The sequence below is a fragment of the Rousettus aegyptiacus genome, unplaced genomic scaffold, assembly GCF_014176215.1.
Source record: "Rousettus aegyptiacus isolate mRouAeg1 unplaced genomic scaffold, mRouAeg1.p scaffold_m13_p_16, whole genome shotgun sequence".
In the NCBI taxonomy this organism is placed as follows: domain Eukaryota; kingdom Metazoa; phylum Chordata; class Mammalia; order Chiroptera; family Pteropodidae; genus Rousettus; species Rousettus aegyptiacus.
In genome coordinates, this window is record NW_023416291.1 from 47,140,970 (window position 1) to 47,158,579 (window position 17,610).

At 36.9% G+C, this 17,610-nt stretch overlaps 1 protein-coding gene across 2 annotated transcripts in view; it reads right to left on the minus strand.

The window, feature by feature from the left end:
• The window catches only part of TLL1 (tolloid like 1), a 164,342-nt gene that overhangs the window by 124,313 nt on the left and 22,419 nt on the right, over window positions 1–17,610 (minus strand). The window contains exon 2 of one of the 2 annotated variants that reach the window (XM_016121108.2): window positions 7,499–7,604. The exons of the other annotated variant lie outside the window; for it this stretch is intronic. Coding sequence (XP_015976594.2) covers window positions 7,499–7,604 — 106 coding nt within the window. The remainder of the gene's footprint in view (window positions 1–7,498; window positions 7,605–17,610) is intronic. 2 annotated transcript variants of the gene reach the window in all.

Sequence of the window (17,610 nt, forward strand, 5' to 3'; positions counted from 1 at the left end):
ATGTAGCTACAGTACCAGCCCCTGACTCCCTTTTCACTCCATACAATATCAGACCTTGGAAAATGACTTTGAAAAGATTCCATTTAGCACAAAACAGAGTCATTTATTCTTCTCCTCGCCAAGCTGCACACACCTGTTTAAGTAAGAGGAATGGAAAAAGAAAGAAAAAGGTGTGGGGGTGGGGGGCAGGAGGAGAACAGATAAGGAAGAAGCCAACCCGTAAATATTCCTAGATCAAGGATTCTTAACCTCTGCACTATTGACTTTTTGCACTGGAGAGTTCTTTGTTTGAGGGACAATCAGTGTGTAAGATGTTTAACAGCACCTCTGGCCTCTGCTCACTAGATGCCAGCAGCAACCCACCTCCCCAGTTGTGACAACCTAAAATGTTTCCAGACATTGCCAAACGTCCCCTAGAGGCAAAATTATTCCTGGTTGAGAATGACTGCCCCAGGTGAACAGTCTCAGAGGAGGTAATCTTCTACATTACTTCAGGCAAAGTACCAATAAATTAGCGAGTATAGTATACTGGCTTCCCGCCAATACTGTCATATTAAGCATAGAAACCAAAACCTGAAATGCTTAATCCTCTTACATTTTTATTAATCCATTTTATTAAAAACAAGGGTGTTGTCACTTGGTCTGTGGCTGCTAATGCAATGGCTAAAACAGGGGGTTGAGGAGGGGGTAGGGAATATAGCTAAAACTTCCAGGTCTACAGGGAATGAAACACACTTAATATGTTCTAGAGATAATCTTAATAATTTTTATTTTAGTTTTGCTTTAAACTAGCTGAATTTTCCTCCTCAGCATCAAACATAAGAATCACAAATTTAATATTCCTACAAAACATAGTCTAAGGTAATAAAAATTAGTACAAGAGTAAGCAAATATTCTTCACTTGATTTTAATATATACGGTATCTTCTAAAAGCCATGCCTTCTTTCCTAGTATGCAAAATTTTCTGAGATTTTTATATACTGTGTTTTGATTTTTTTAATTCTTAAAGTTAACTCCAGTATTTAGAGTTCTGCTTTAGAGTCTAAATAAGTAGGAAAACATCAAATTCAGATTTTAAAATTGTAAGATCACACATGAATAGTCAATGGTCAGAGCTATGACTTTTTATTTTTGATAAAGAAGCGGGGATTGATTTTTTAAAAAAGTATAACACGAATCTAGTATACTCCATTTATATAGCGTAATAAAACCGTGTCATGACTTAATAAGTAGAGTCTAAAACTATAGTTGTTCAATTGCATAAAATGTAAAGTTCTATTATTGCAAAATTAATAAACCAACAGAGTCAGCTAGTACAGTTAGCGGGCGGGGACTTCCTGGGGTCTGGCATCCAGCTCCTGGCTTAAGAATGGCATCACTGGGTGGCAGCTGTCCACCCCAGTTTAAATATCAGTGAAGACAACGTATAGCATTAATGCCAGCTATCACATCCAGAACAACAAGGATCCCTGACATTCAGGTGATCTCATCACTAGACTGTGAAAATTGGACCCAAAAGACAGTCAAGACCCACCCCTCTGCGTTCTGCTTCCTGAGACAGCGTGACCTCTCATTTCCCACCCCATGTCACCCTCCGCTATGGTCTTCCTGTCCCCGTAAGAAGTTTAGCCAGAGGATAAGCTCAAATTGCCAATTGCATTATATCCAAACTTCATTTCTTGTGGGGTTTTAATATAGTCACTCGTATTTTCTAAATGGGTTTTTTTTTTTTCAATTACAGTTGACACACAATATTATATTAGTTTCAGGTGTACGACACAGTGATTAAACATTTACATAACTTACGAAGTGAGCACCCTGATAAATCTAGTACCCACGTGACACCATACATAGTTATTACAATGTTATTGACTATATTCCCCACGCTCTATTTTACATCCCCGTGACTGTTTTGTAACTACTAATCTGTACTTCTTAATCCCTTCCCATTTTTCATCTACCCCTCCAACTTCCCTTGCATCTGGCAACCATCAAAATGTTCTCTGTATCTATGCATTTCTGTTTTGTTTGTTCATTTGTTTTTTAGACTCCACATATAAGTGAAATCATATGGTATCTGTCTTTCTCTGTCTGACTTATTTCACTTGGCATAATACCCATTAGGTCTATCCCTGTTGTTGCAGATGGCAAGATTTCATTCTCTTTTTATGGCTGAGTCATTATTCCACTGCATGTATGTATTACTTCTTTTTTATCCGTTACCTATTGATGGGTACTTAGGTTGCTTCCATATCTTGGCTTTTGTAAATAATGCTGCAATGAACATATGGATGCAGATACCTTTTCAAATTTGTGTTTTGGATTTCTTAAGAACTCAGAAGTTGGATTATTGGGTCCTTCTTTGTTCTTATCATAGCCTTTGTTTTAAAGTCTATTTTGTCTGGTATAAGTATTGCTAACCCAGATTTTATTGTTTGTTTCCGTTTTCATGAAATATCTTTTTCCATCCCTTTACTTTCAGTCTGGGTGTGTTTTCAGATCTGTAGTGCGCCTCTTATAGGCAGCATATATAAATGTATTGTTTTCTTATCCATTCAGTCACTCGATGTCTTTTGGTTGGAACATTTACTCCATTTATGTTGAAAGTAATTGTTGGTAGATATGTAGTTATTGCCATTTTATTATTCGTATTTTTTTATCTTTTTCTTATTATTCTTCTTATTCTTCTTAAAGAAGAAGTCCCTTTAACATTTCTTGTAATACTGGTTTAGTGGTGATTAACTTTTTTTTCTTTCTTTCTTGCCTTGGAAGCTCTTTCTAAGTCCTTTGATTCTAAATGATAGCTTTGCTGGACAGAGTAAGCTTGGTTGTAGATCCTTATTCTTCATCACTTTGAATATTTCATGCCAATCCCTTCTGGCCTGAAAATTTTCCGTTGAGAAATCAGCTGACAGTCTATGGGAGCACCCTTGCAGGTAACTAACTGCTTTTCTCTTGGAAGTGGTTTGAGTGGGCCCGCAATTTTGTGGGCAGGGTCTCAGGGAATCACCAGGGCGCTTTGAATGTTGTTAGTTGGGTTGATGGAGACTCAGACTTGGAGCCTATCTGTGTCTGCAGGCTGGGTCTGGGGAGTGCTCAACAAAGGAACCCTGCCCTCTACCAGCACTTCTGTCTGGGAGAAAGCTGCCCCTCCAGCCCTTGCCTTGAAGCCAGACAATTCAGTTCCTTCTCACATGTCCCTGGCACTTTTTGAGCTGCGGCCCCAGTGCTGGAGCTCAGAGCGAGTGAGTCCATCAGTAAGTCAGTCGATGTGTGGACCCTTTAAAAGGAATGCCTGGGACTCCAGCAGCCATTCCTCTCACTCAGCCACAATCCCCGCTGACTTTCACGGCCAGATTTATGGGGACTTCTCTTCCCAGCAGTGGAAACCTGGGCTGGGGAGCTTGGTGTGGGGGCAGAATCCCTCATTCTTCAGGGGGAACCCCCAAACCCGAGATACCCTTCCCAACTTTTAACCCATGAGTGTGGGACCAGATCATTCAGTGTCTCCACCCCTCCTACTAGTCTCCACATAGCTTCTTCTGTATGTCCTCAGTCATAGGACTTCAGTTCAGCATCAGAATTCAGGCAATTCCCAATGATGGTTGTTCTGTAGTTTAGTTGTGATTTTGATGTGGTTGTGGGAGGAGGCAAACACAGCGCTTACCAACTCTGCCATCTTGATTGCATTTTCTTTGGTCTCTTGTATATTTAAATGCATTTAAGAGCAATATCACAGATTTAAGAATGAAGTTTTTAACCAGAAACTTTTCCCATCCTGCTTGCTATCTACTCAGTAAGGTCTTAAAACCTGAATTGATATGTTTTTTTAAAAAAATAGATATGATAGGTAGATAGACACACACACACACACACACACACACACACACACACACTCCACTTGATATTCTACTTCTATTGCAATCCAAAGGTTGCCAAATTTCCCAAATTACCTGAGAATCTGAGATGCTACCAAGCCTGGCAAATCATAATTACTGCCTCTGCTCTCGGGCCCATGATAGTATTCAAAACTTAACATTTCATATAAACTGCCTTATTTCCTACCCCAAAGCTTCATTAAATAACAGAGAAAAAAACTCTTATATTTCAGATTCACTTTTCTAATAATAACATATGACTATACTTGATTTAAAATAAGTATCTTATTTATATAATACTTTCAATAATAATTTACTTAAAACTTTGAAAACTGACCAACAAAATGTTGATAACATGCTAATTCCAAAGTCAGAAATTTCTGATTATTGACTAAGAGTGAAAAAAAAAAGGGTTTTGGGAGCCTGATGATGCATAAAGTGTCATCATTTTTAGGGACATTTTCCATTTGCCCATTGCCTTGTGGCTTGAAGGTACAACTACTACTTAAAAGCGTGCAACAATTGCTGGCCTAAATCCAGACCATCCTGATGCCCAGCCACACCTGAAAAGAGAAAGCACCTTGCTTCGAATCTTCAGCCCACAGGAAGCCCTTTGTTGTAATTTATCCAAAGACAAGTACAAGCTAATGATAGCCCCACCTGAGAGGAAGAAGCACACTACGGCAGCTGGGAATCACTCAAGTGCAGCAGACCAGGCAGAGGAAGGACTCTGCAGTGACCAGTGACCAGTCCTGTGCCGGCCACCAGACCCTAACTCTCAGGGAAGAGCAGGCTCGGTCTCAAGATCACGTTTCAACATTTCCAGTTTTTATCCATATATAAATTCTGACAATCATAAGACAATGCTAACAGCCCAAATTATTAAAGTAATGCTCTATTTTTTAACTTTTATCTCTTTGTCAACATCAGCCTCTTTAGGCAAATTACGCGAATCTCTCTTGAATTGATATTATTTATGATTGATATGAAAAGAATCCTTCTGAGACATCCCGACGTCAAGTTAGAGCTTGTAAGGCTAGAGAAACATTTTAAAATCTGGGGGCTGGAGAATTTAAAGTGAGGAAGGAAAAGAAAAATAAAGAGATATGGAAAGAAAGGCAAAGAAGGGAAAGGATGATTACAATAAAGAAATGAAAGGCAAAGGAACAATGGAGAAAAAAGCAACCCCGATTTGCTGCCTTAGGGTAATTACAGAATAGTAAACAGTGTTCAAGCAAATACTGAGCTTTCTTAATCACTCTTTCAACTATGGGTTTTGAAAACAACCAATAACAGAGAATCAAAGTAAATATTTGACACTAATAAGTTTAAATAGTTTCAAAACAGATACTCCTCTTAAGTTTATAATGTTTAAACTATGAGTGCCAAGATAAATGAGTTCCCTACCTCCCGTTACCCATTCCTTCTTGGCCTTTTTCTCCTTTCCAATGTTCTTGGCAGAGGTCAACTGGTGGGCACTGTTCCCCCAAGTTCCAGAGCCCCAGTCAGCTTTTCTGAAATCAGCCTTGACAAGCTAGACAACGCTGGTGAAATGAGTTCTCTCGCTAACCCAACAGGCTTCCCCCTCATCACCAAGCTAAAAACTCGCTCTTTATGCAATTCAGGTTTCTGTGTATTTCTTCTCAAACTCTGCTTACTTTCCATTTTAGGCATTACTTTTCTGTTTCTGCTCTTCTCTAGTTTTCATTCTAAACATGTTGTGGTTGAAAATAATTTTTTTAACTGTAAATGGTAATGACAGATATAGCTAAAAAGTTTCAAATCACGGAACAGTCTAAGCTGAAGTGAGGCTAGACACACCTGTCAACACTACCTGTGGTTTTATTACTCACTGGACACCAAAGACTGCTCTGCTCTTTCTGGTCCAGCAGCTTAGAGCTTCACCTTATCTTACTACAAAACATCAAGGAAAAGATGTCAAAAAAAAAAAAAATTCATACAAAATCTGCCAGAATGTCTAAGTGATATAACACCAAGAAAGAAGATGGTCCATAGGGTATAAAACTTAAGATCGGGAAACAGGCAAGAAAGTCCTACGGCCTTGGGAAGTAGGTGAAGGAGAGGGACAGAATGAAGAAAGGGAGAGAAATTACAGAGAGGGTAGAGGAAAGGAAGGAGGACTAATGAAGACAATCTGAATCCAGGATATGCCATGGTAACTAAAGCTGCTTTTTGTAAACGTTTCGATGTGGTCATTCCATATATTTCTGCCTGCTATATATGAATTACTTTGTTTCCTGCTCTTTTTAAAAAATAATAATAATAAAAGTTATACAAATAAGATAATCTTCTTTAAAGTTTCGACATAAAATACCCAGATTATTCTCAATGTTTTGTTCCAAGTGTTGCACTCAAAAGATTAACAAATTTTCTACAACGTGTTACGGTGAACAAAGTGCTTTCACACATGTAATCTCATTCAGTCTTCACCAGCTAGGAGAGCAGGCAAGACAAGGTAATGAGATCTGATGCTCAGAGAACTTGAGTGGTACTCTAGTAAAACAGAGAATGGGGACTTAAAATACACCTGAGGCTTTCTGCTCTATGTACCATGCTTTTTCCAGTACTCACTATTTTAATACTTTAAAGGATGGATTCAGTTAAGGAAAGTAGTGATTCGTAAAACATCATTGTGTATAATATCGGTTTAAATATATTAGTTAGATCCAAGTCATTAAGTAGAAAAATAGAAACTAATTTGAATCTTTATGTACTGTAGAGCTTAGTTTCTCCTTCTGCATAATGAAGTGTGATAATTTGACACGAGTTCTAGAATTCAACTGTACAAGAGAAATTATCTCCTCATGATCTTTAACTTATGACCTTATAACTTATGACATGCATGAAAAACTTTTCAAAAAGAGATTTAGATCCTCAGGCCTTGATGAGAGCAAAACTTGACAGTATTCTAATATTTTCTATTCTTTCATTATTTTCTCCTCTTATCTCTGCTCATAATGAAAATTCCATCTTAATACAAGCATCATATTATAACTTCATTATTTGGCCCTAAAGGAAAATTCCAACCCTAGTTTCCTGGAATTTGTTGCAAATGAACATTATTTCTATTACACATTTGTATACATATCAAGTATTTTCTGATACTTTGGGAATTCCTACATGTTGGGAATTCATGAAGTATCATCACTAAAAAGAAATAAATCTGTACTGAGCAACGACGCTCAACAACAATGCTCAAATATATCAAAATGGAAACCACTCTCAAAGATATAAATTTTGTGGCTTTGTCCACTAATGAATTTATGAATCCATTTATGCTCATCTTTAAAGTCCAAGAAATTTTCAAATCAGCCTTTATAAGCTTTCTCTAAATTATAATTGACACAGTTTCAAAGCAACCCCAATTTCCTCAAAGTAATATTTTCACGGAATTGAAAATATCTAGAGGTAATCCCACGGAAACAGGATTTATTACTTGGGAAATATTTCTGAAGTTTCATGTTAGGCGAATGGCTTTATGTCGAGGTATGATGACGACGACATAACACACACACTGGAAATCATCATTTCTATGGCCGACTTCACACGGATCTGAACCACGGAAGGGATTTAGCCCCCCAAATTAGGAAGTCACTTACATTGACTCTGACCTCCCATCATGAGAAGTCCAGGTGCTTCTTCTTGAACTTCAAGGGCTCGGGCAGCCCAGGCATTGCCCCAACACTGCTTAGAGCAGTGGTCAGTCTGGAAGTAAAGAAGCACAGTAGTATCCCAGAGTGAGTGTTTTACACAAGGCCTTCAAGAGGCACTAACACTGCATCCATGTTTGGCCCCATGCCACCTGAGACTATAACATTATCCCACCACAGCAAGAAATGGTGATGAAATCCTAGAATAAACTGTCTTTAGCCGAAGAATATGTCATAAAAGAGATAAACACATGTTTCCATATTGCCATTCATTTGGAAATTAGCTTTAATGGCACGATCATATTATAATTCCATATTTTTAAAAATTCTGAAACATGCAGAAAGCCAGTTGATGGTAGATAGTATATAAATTATATTGTTGTCTGTAAATAAGAACGAAAGCATAAGAATTATGGGTAATTCATAAAATGGGTAAAGTTATTTTAAACGAGCTTTAATTACAGAACTTATTTATTTTTGGTTGATGTACCATCTTTAAAATAAATTTAAGGGATGTCCCATGACTAAAACTCGTCTAATACATATATATTCCATCATTATTGAAAAAAAGTAGACTATAATTTAATTAACACCTAGTGCATAAAACGGAGTGACCAACTAGAAGTGCCACTATACTTTCTCTATTTATGGAGCAGCTCAGCTGGTCCAGTTCAGAGTCCTGGGGGTTATGCCCATATTTTCACTCACTCCTTAGTGCTTCAGGAAATAGAAATGGATGATATCCCTGAGGCTCGTCCACCAAAACAAGACCTTACAACATATGAGCAGTCTACAGCAAGGGTTTCTGGAACCACATAAAATTATTAGAAAAAACACAATGCGTATTAACCAAAGAAAAGCAATATGGGACAGTGGATAAACCACTGGTTTGAGAGAAGACTAAGATTCTATTTCAAATATGAATAGCTCTATGACCTTACCAAGATCTAGGGTAGTTCTCTGTTTCCTTTCTAAATGTTGGCCAAAAAAAGAGTAAAAAAATCAAAACGAGTGGATGATTCTGACACTGACGTTATGAAAGGTCAGAAGGTTTTGAAAACTAGGACCACTCAGGCCCCATTCACAGAGATTCTTATTTCATACATCTAGAATATGACTAAACATTAGTACTTTTTTTAATTCCCTGAAATAAGGATTGGAAAACAGGAATCTAGAATTCCAGATGATCTCAAAGCTTCTTCCCAGCCCTCCAAATTTGATGATTCTGTACTATAACCTCATTTCATCATTTTTAAATAATATCACATTATTTTAAAAAATGATTTCAAATGCTAGAAAAGAAAGCATTCCACAACTACTAAACTATAGTAACTATAACCTTGAAAATTTTTTCTCTTTCAAATGATACACTATTATATGTACATGTACGCTGGGGTGGATAAAATATACTTTTATCCAATAATTTTGCTGCCGATATTTTCATTAGTCTGAAATTGTGCTGCAATTAACACCAATATCTTGATCCACTTATTATGAGAAAAAGTAGCATCTTTGCATTGCAATTTTACAGTAATGACCAAAATTTGAATTTCTCGCTTTTTAGAATTGTACATTTCTTATTCTTGAGTTGTATAATCAACAATGCTACAATTCTCACATTTTGGAATTCTGGGGAGGAAACTGAAAAGCAGTAATCAACACTAAAATCTGAGATAGCAAAAGATTCTTTTAAAGGACAATAGTTAGGGAGTACATAAACCTAATCTAAACTGAAATGTGTTTTATAAATGACTCATGCTTTTGTGCAGTCAACTATAATTACAGTGTTCATGCTTTATTGACAGGACAAGATATAAATCCTATAAATACCCAAAAGCACAGTCTCTTGTGAAAGTGAATATCAGCTATACATAAAAAGTAAAACAAATGAAACAAAATATACATATAAAATGTTATATATAGGTCATTCACTAGCAAACTTTAAGGTTACCCACTAATAAAAGTTGTAATAACTGATTTTATTAACTACTATATCTGTAGGGTACTATTATCCCCATTTTATATCCAAGGAAAAAGGCTCAGAGAGAATCTGAGTAACTTCCCCAAGTTTTCACACATAGAAATAACACAACCAAAATGGAAAGCTAAGGCAGTCTTGACTTCGGAAATTCTTACCCTCTAAATGTTCTAGAAGAATATGAGTAAAAAACTCATTTCAGATAGTCCTTCATTATGATTTATACCAAATAGCAGAAGCAAAGCTAATTTTTCTTCCCAGAAAAGACTTCAGGAGAATCTCTGTAAAGTTCATGCAACCTTTCTAAAAAAAAGTTTTACCTTCATTTATATACTTTCAAAGCAATATATTGATCAAGAAATACCATATGTATTCATTTATATGTAAATGGAAAACAGAAAGTTGGAGCAGAAATGCTATAAAATATAAGTCCACACAATCAGTTCTAGCGCTTTAAACTATCACAAGCACAAAAATTTCTTCAATGCTACCGGAATGAAAAATAAAGAAAAAGAAGGAGAAAAAAGATATCCTCCTGAAAGTAGCCATTTCAACAATCCTGTAGAATGCCTTTTTCTCATCTTTGATAATACTCATGATTTTTCTAATATTTATGTAAAGAAATCTTCAGGTAAACGCTCAAATTTGAATGTAAAGACAAGAAGCAGAAACAGTTCTTTGAAGATTTTTTGGTTCTAGTTCTTGCCCTGCCAGTGACTTCATCTTATTCTCCCTCAACATCACTTTCTTTGTTTATAAAAAAAAAAAGAGGGGTGAACTATTTTGGTGAGTTTTCCTCAAAATAATTTATTAAGGAAATTTTCACATATAAAGTAAAGCTGAAAAAATCATACAGTGAGCACCTACATACACTCCATCTATGGTCTACCATTAACATATTACTATCCTTGCTTCATCCTTTGTCCGTCCATCAATCCACCTTATTTTGGGTGCATTCCCAAGTAAATCACAGACATCAGGACACCTTCCCCTAAATATTTCAGAATGCTACAACTGAGTTCAATACTGTTTAGTTTTTCATATAAAATGCAAATATAATAAAACACACAAATCTTAAATGTATATTCACTTAGCTTTAATAAGTGCATGTACCCAAATTCCTACCGAGATATAAAATACTGCGTTGATGAATTTTTGAGTCTGTTTACTAAGTAACAAAACGCAAGATGTGGTAAAAACAAAACAAAACAAAACAAAAACGAAAACAAATAAAAACAAACAAACAAAAAAAAGACTGGGTTTGATTAGAAATCAGTTGAAGTGAAGATCCTCACCCTCAGTGAATCCCTCTGTACTGCCTCAGGATTTCAAGAGCTTGGGACTCTCAAAGGGGAGAAAATCATCCCAAAGATACTCACTAACTTCCCTTTCAGCTCAATAGGGCCACAGCCTCTGATCACAGGTGAAGGTAATTAAATCACCCTGGCATCCTCTGCCTTTCACCAAACATGACACAAGGCCAACTTCTCAATGCTTGAAAGTTTCACTGGTAAACTATAATTGGTTTAATTGTTTGTTTATTATGCTTAAGGCAATCCTGTATTTGCATCTCAGATATTCATCTTTTTAAAGTGATTTTGAATGGCAATTAATATATTTCTACACTAGGGCTAAGGTCTAGACATAAACCAAAATGCAACTTCATTCATTCTGGCAAGTTTCCAAATACAATACTAATTTGGATAGGTATTTACAGTGACAAGTGACTTTTTCTGTATATCGAGGATTACAATTGCTGCCAAGATCAGTGCCTCTCTCTTTCTCTCTCTCTCCCCCTCTCCCTTCCCCTCATTCTCACTCACTCTCTATCTCTTATTTTCTCATTTTGACCCTAACATAATGTGCACCTTTTTGAGTAAAGACATGCCCTATGGGCAGATGTGAAACTAGCTCTGCTCTGTCTTGTGTGACTTCAGGCAAGTCTCCCAGACTTCCTGGACCTCGGTTTTCTAGCAGGTAAATCTGAGTAAATAAATAATCCTCAGCACTAATAACCTCAATAATCTGAACAGTTAACACACAATTCACTTCAAAGTTACGATCTTCCTACGTACCTGGCAAAGATAGATATAAACCTGTAGTTCATCAGATCACTCCATCATTTTAATCCTTTAATCTTGAGACTTAACTCAAACTGTAGAAAGAGACTTAATCCTGTTCTCAGCAGTTATACGGTCCCGCCCGAAGAGCTGGACCTTATTTCTCTGATACTTTTTCTTCTCTCCTTTCTTTTTTCTTTCTCAGACCATCTTCTTTAAAAGGAAATTCGAGTTTGGGCTATTATTACTTAACATGTTTCCTAGAACCTCAAAAAGGCCGATATCACTTGTCATTTAGTTAGAAATGGTGCCTGGTCTATGATGAGCTCTACTCCACTCGTCTGTACTTCTAGTTATTTATGTCTGAGTTGGACTATGAATCATCAGTATTGCCTATGCTAAAGACAATATAAAAAGATATGCTCCAAGGTAAACTCAAGTAAACCAGAATTAGTAGACTTGGTAAAAAGAATTCTGGTAGGAATAGTTTAAACCATGAGTATATTCATTGCTCAGGATTACTGGAAGATGATTCTCCAGGGGTCTCTTGGGAGTGCATCTCATGAGTAGAAGTACTGATGTCCTTTTTTTTATTATTGTCTTTTCAAAGATTTTTGTATAGAGAACAGGGAATAGCCTATATAGATAGGGCAGCAGGCAAATTTGTTTGCTGAGCAATATAACATCTCTGTTTGGGGCGAAGTTTGGACAAGTTTCCTTGCAGTTCATCATAAAAGAGTTCCCGAAACTCAGGATCCCCAGTTGCGACATGAATCATCTACATTAGCACCATTCACCTGGCTCACTCCAGGGCACCCCCCCCCAAGAAACCTGGGTGCAAGAAGAACTCACACGAACCTCAAGTTCAGACTGTTTGTCATGCTAGGTATAATATAAGTCTTTTGTTTGAAACAAAGGCTTCTCCAGCATCTGTGAAACTGAGGCAGGCTAACCCAATGGCCTACGAAGAGCCTGCAAGAACGGCCTGCAAGAATCTCAGACCTTTCACATTCTTCACAGGGACACTGTCATTGTCACGCTTGTTATCCCAGAGCACCCCTCTGTGTCAGTGGAGGATTGCCCGGTCTCTCTCTCAGATCGCACTGAACTGACTTGAGCATCAAACCTTCAGATAACTTTCCCGAATTCAGAGTACTCTGTGGGTTTAGATACCAGTACGAACTGCATTGCGTAGGATCCAAAAACTGGAAATGTTCACTTAGAAAGAAAATCCAGGAAAAAAATATGAGTATGTTCAAGATTTCTCCAAATCTTCATAAATATAACATTTTTAGTAGATCCTGTTGTTCTCTGGGGTCCAAATTGGGGGGAAAAAAAAACCCTACTAATGTTTTACACATGGTAACACATGAAAGCAAAATAGAAAATACTATCTAATAAAAGTAATGAATATAAAAAAATATATAAACATTTCTGAAAAGAGTTTAAACATTTCTTGTTGGTACAATAAGCAACTAAAGAAGATAAAGAAGGAAAGGATTATAGAGTTTTACTACATTGACTTCTTACAGTTTTGGAATGTCCCCAGTGCATGCCGTAAATAATTATAAACTACCACATACCACATAAGTCTTTCACACAGTACCTGAGTTTATATGGTTATGATGAAACAACTGTTATTTTGCACAACTGCAAATTAAAGGTGAGGTGCAGGAGGGAAGGCTCGAGAGCACGGGATTCTGTTTTGGAACACAGTATTAACATATTTTCAACTTGACTTGCATACCTAAGCAGGATCAGCTTTGCCCTGAATGAATTATATATCATTTTATTTGCTTTAAGCAGTTCTTTGTAATTAAGCCACAGTTCAAAAAGTAATCTGCGTGTGCTGTCTCAGAGAGAAAAAAAAAAAAATGTGATATGCCAAATGAGAACACTAGGCTCTGAAAAGCCTCTTTTTCCCCACAATAAAAATGGACAATGGTCAGCAACATGAAGACATAAACCGTGTTTCTCTCTAGTTCCTAATAAGATTCTTAGCAGTTAGTAGACATTTCTTAAATATTCTCTAACTTAATTAACATAAATAACTTTATTCTCATTTTAATCATAACAACTCAAATATTAAAGGGAATTTTAAAAAATCAATGATCTGGACTTTTTATTCAAATACAAAAAGTATCCATCAGGAAATTGGCTGAAATCTCTTATTTCAAAAACTGTTTGGAATAAACATGTAATTACTTCACTGCCATGTGGTATGATGATGAGGGTTTTTTTTAAATATTTGCTTGAAACTCCAATGCATAAAGTGTTTTATATTCGATTAAAAAGAAAAAAGAAAAAAACTCAATCCAAAAAAAGTTTTTTGTTATTATTGTTATATGGTAAAAAGAATTTCTGTGGAGAATATAATTCTAAATGTAATTTGCTACAATGTGCTTACACAATTACAAGTATAAACAGACACATTTTTCTGGAGATCAGAACGTTTTCTTATTAAAATTCTCAATAATAAAGGAGTGCCATGACAGAATGGTATCTAATTCCCTAACTCCCAATAGCTGGAGAAGAAATCGGACCACTGAACCAAGAGAAAACTTACGTGGGCACCTGCTTCAGGTAAAGATATCACATGGGCAGAGGCCCAGTCTGGCTCTACATGAAAGCACTCTTTTTGATATAAATTTCCAGGTCCCAATGCAAGCAACAACTGCTTTTGCACTTCTGATCTGTGCTGCAGAATCTGAAATTTACATTTTTTTCTCTAGATGATTCTGATACTCTGACAGTTTTGAGAGCTATTCACAAGGGTCATAGAAACGGAGTAGAAAACCAGAAGGGCAGACAAAGCAAATCGAGTTTCGGAATGAGCATTAGGAAGCAGCAAAGGAATGGGTCAGACCTGGGAGGGCTCCATGGCTGATGAGAGAGAAATGAGAGTCAGAGACTCAAGCTTAAGATCTGAATAAGACACTCTGTTTGGACCAGGAGGACAGTCAGGAAACCGAATGGATGCTGTTAAAGACAACAACAGTGTAGCCAACAGAAAGTCTATCGCCTTACTTTCTGGAAACAATATCATCTTTAAGAAAATAAATACTGTCACATTCCTCAGACCCATAAAATGTAAGACATTTGTGTTTCAGAAACATTAAAATGTGGGGAATGCAGTTTATGATGGAAGACTAGGAGTGTCAGGCATATCATGTGAGGGAGAAGATGTGAGTCGTTAACTTAGTTATGTTGACAAATTAACTCGAAAAGAAAGGGCACTTCAGAAATGAGGCACTTGACAAAAATCAAGCAAACTCTTGAGTTTCTCACTTCGTAAACTGAAATAGTTACCTCCTCACATCCGAGAAGGGGTATACCCCCAAAAGATGGAAAGAGCAGATATATTTAATGATTAAGATTTTAGGCTTAGGACTCAGGCTTTGGTTTCGTCCCTTAGCCACTGTGTGATCATGAGCATGTTCCTAAATCTTGATAAGCTCTGATGCCCTTCTATATAAAATTAGATGATGGGGGATAATAACAGGAATTAGCTCAAGTGTTTTGTATGTTTATGTGAAATGACGTATTATTTTACTCAATTACTTAGTGCCGCTCCAAATTACAGTATCAGCATTACAATGTACCAGGGCATTTCAGTTACCTGATTTTCTTGGATACAATAGGACCAAAGATCCCCTTTTGTATAATAGTGAGGGAAGTGGCCCACATCTCGACATCTATGGCTCTCCATAGGATGACAAGATGCTAGAGTAGGAACTGGTTTTAGGGACTCTGACCAAACTCCCTAATTTTATAGAAGAAATTAGCACTTAGAGATCAGATGGATATGAACTACATCTTTCTCCAATGTCTAGAAATGACTTAACTAAATTTTGTCTTACAGTTTTTAGTCACTTTTGTTTTGGGATGAAACTAAAGGAAGTAACACTTGTGCATTAGAAACAAATCAAAGAATACAAAAAGAAGTAAACTCTCCCTTCGCTGCTCCTGCAAACTCAATCTGTTCCCCAGACCGTTTTAATGGGCTTACATATCTTTTCCTATACGAAACTTATCTCTCAGCGACGCACTAAGCCCTGAGAAATTGGTTTCGAGGCTTTCAGAAAGTTAAACAGCCAGGACTGGTATCTAAATTTCCTGATTCTCGGTCTAGTGCTTTTTTTCCTTAAACCATGATTTCTCCTGTGTCACTGTTTGTGTCCTAAACGTTCTTCTGGTATTTTCCTTAACATCAATTACTTTTCTCTACACTTTGATCTGGTCTCTAACTGGTTCCTGTTTATGAAATATATCACTCTAGAAATTCAGCAAGATCTTTGCCAGAAGGGACTATAGCAGGTATTGAAAATTAATTTGACATTTATAATGAAAAAAAAAGTGCTAGTTACCACTCATTGTAACATCATGAGCAACTCACTCACCTTCTCCAGTCTTCGTTTTCTCGTGTGAGAAATGAGGGTAATGACTCTCTACTACTTACTTCTCATTCTGTTACTGGGACAACTAAATACACATCGTTGCATCCAATAAATAATAATGTTTAATCACTACAGTGTTTTATGATGCATTTTGCTTACCTAACATAGCATTAGGCCCATAGCATGGTCTAGGAAAAAAAAAAATCTCTCTAAGTTGCTTTTAAGTTACGCTCCGACATGCCCTGACAGCTTTTCCCACACTCGGCAGCTGCCTTTCAGCTTATTCCAAAGCGACTGCCTGAGTATCAAGCTCCTTACTGGTTCCTCTTAATCTTTAAGAATTAACAATGCTGGACTATCACAGAAGTAAATTCTTAGACGTCTTCTTTATCTACCACCATTCCCCTGGGGATGTCACCAGATCTCACCACTAGAAATCGCATCTGCATTCTGATGACTTCTAAATTCCTGTCTCCAACCGAGACGCTCCGTGCAACTCAGATCGCGTCTCCAGCTTCCAGTTGGACATCACCATTTGGATGTGAAACTGGCATCTCAACTCCACACGTCCACAACTCGACTGATCTGCCGATCCCTCAGTGTTCCGCCTCTCGTGAAACCATAACTTTATTCTTGCAGTTGCTCAAGTTTTAAACTTTGAAGCCATCCTGCTCCTGTTCTCGCTCGTGCTCGCTCTGTCTCAAACCCTCATGTTCCCTTCGTAAGCAATATACAGTCAGTTCTATCTTCAAAACGAATCCAGAATCTAATCACTTCCATCCACCTCATTACTAATACCCTAGTCTGTGCCACAACTATGTCCGGCCTGTATTGATGCAAGGGCCTCCTCATTTCCTCTTGTCCGCTGCCACTTCAAATCTATTCTCAGGCATTTAAGGAGCTTCAAAATCTCAAACGTCTCTTTAACTGAGTTGCAGGCCTACTGGGCGTACGTTAGTGTTTTCCGCTCTGCTTGTTAAGAGGTGGTAAATATAAAACCTAGAGGATTCAGAGTGAGAAGACATGGGTATGAACATCTCCACAACTTACCAGTTGTGTGCGCATAAACTATTTAATTCCTCTTAGCCTCATTTTTAAATTTTTTAAATTAATGTATTTTTCAATTACAGTTGACATAGAATATTATATTAGTTTCAGGTGTACAACGGTGATTTAGACATTTACATACCTTCGGAAGTGGTCACCTTGAATTCAAGTGCTATAGAAATATTTAATATTCTTTATTATCTAATCTTCCTATCTAAAACCTAGTTCATTCTTAATTGTAAGGCATTTGGAAGGTGAACTAGTAAAAACATCTCTCCCTTTTAAAGTCCTCTAACGACTGTCGTTTGTTGCCAAGATTTATTACATTTCATATCGACTTACATTGTTCTGAACAGGTGTTTCAAAATTGTAATGCTGTTTAACTTGTCACAAGTTTATAAGATGTCTTATGTAAAACTGACCTTACTCTGCATTTTTATTATAATCATCTACATGATTATAATAAATAATCATAATGCAACTTCTTTGACCATACTGCAACCTCTTTGCAGGAGAAGACACTCTCTCCAAGATACTCTACTTCCTCACATTCCACAGGTGCCTACCTAGTAAGAGAAA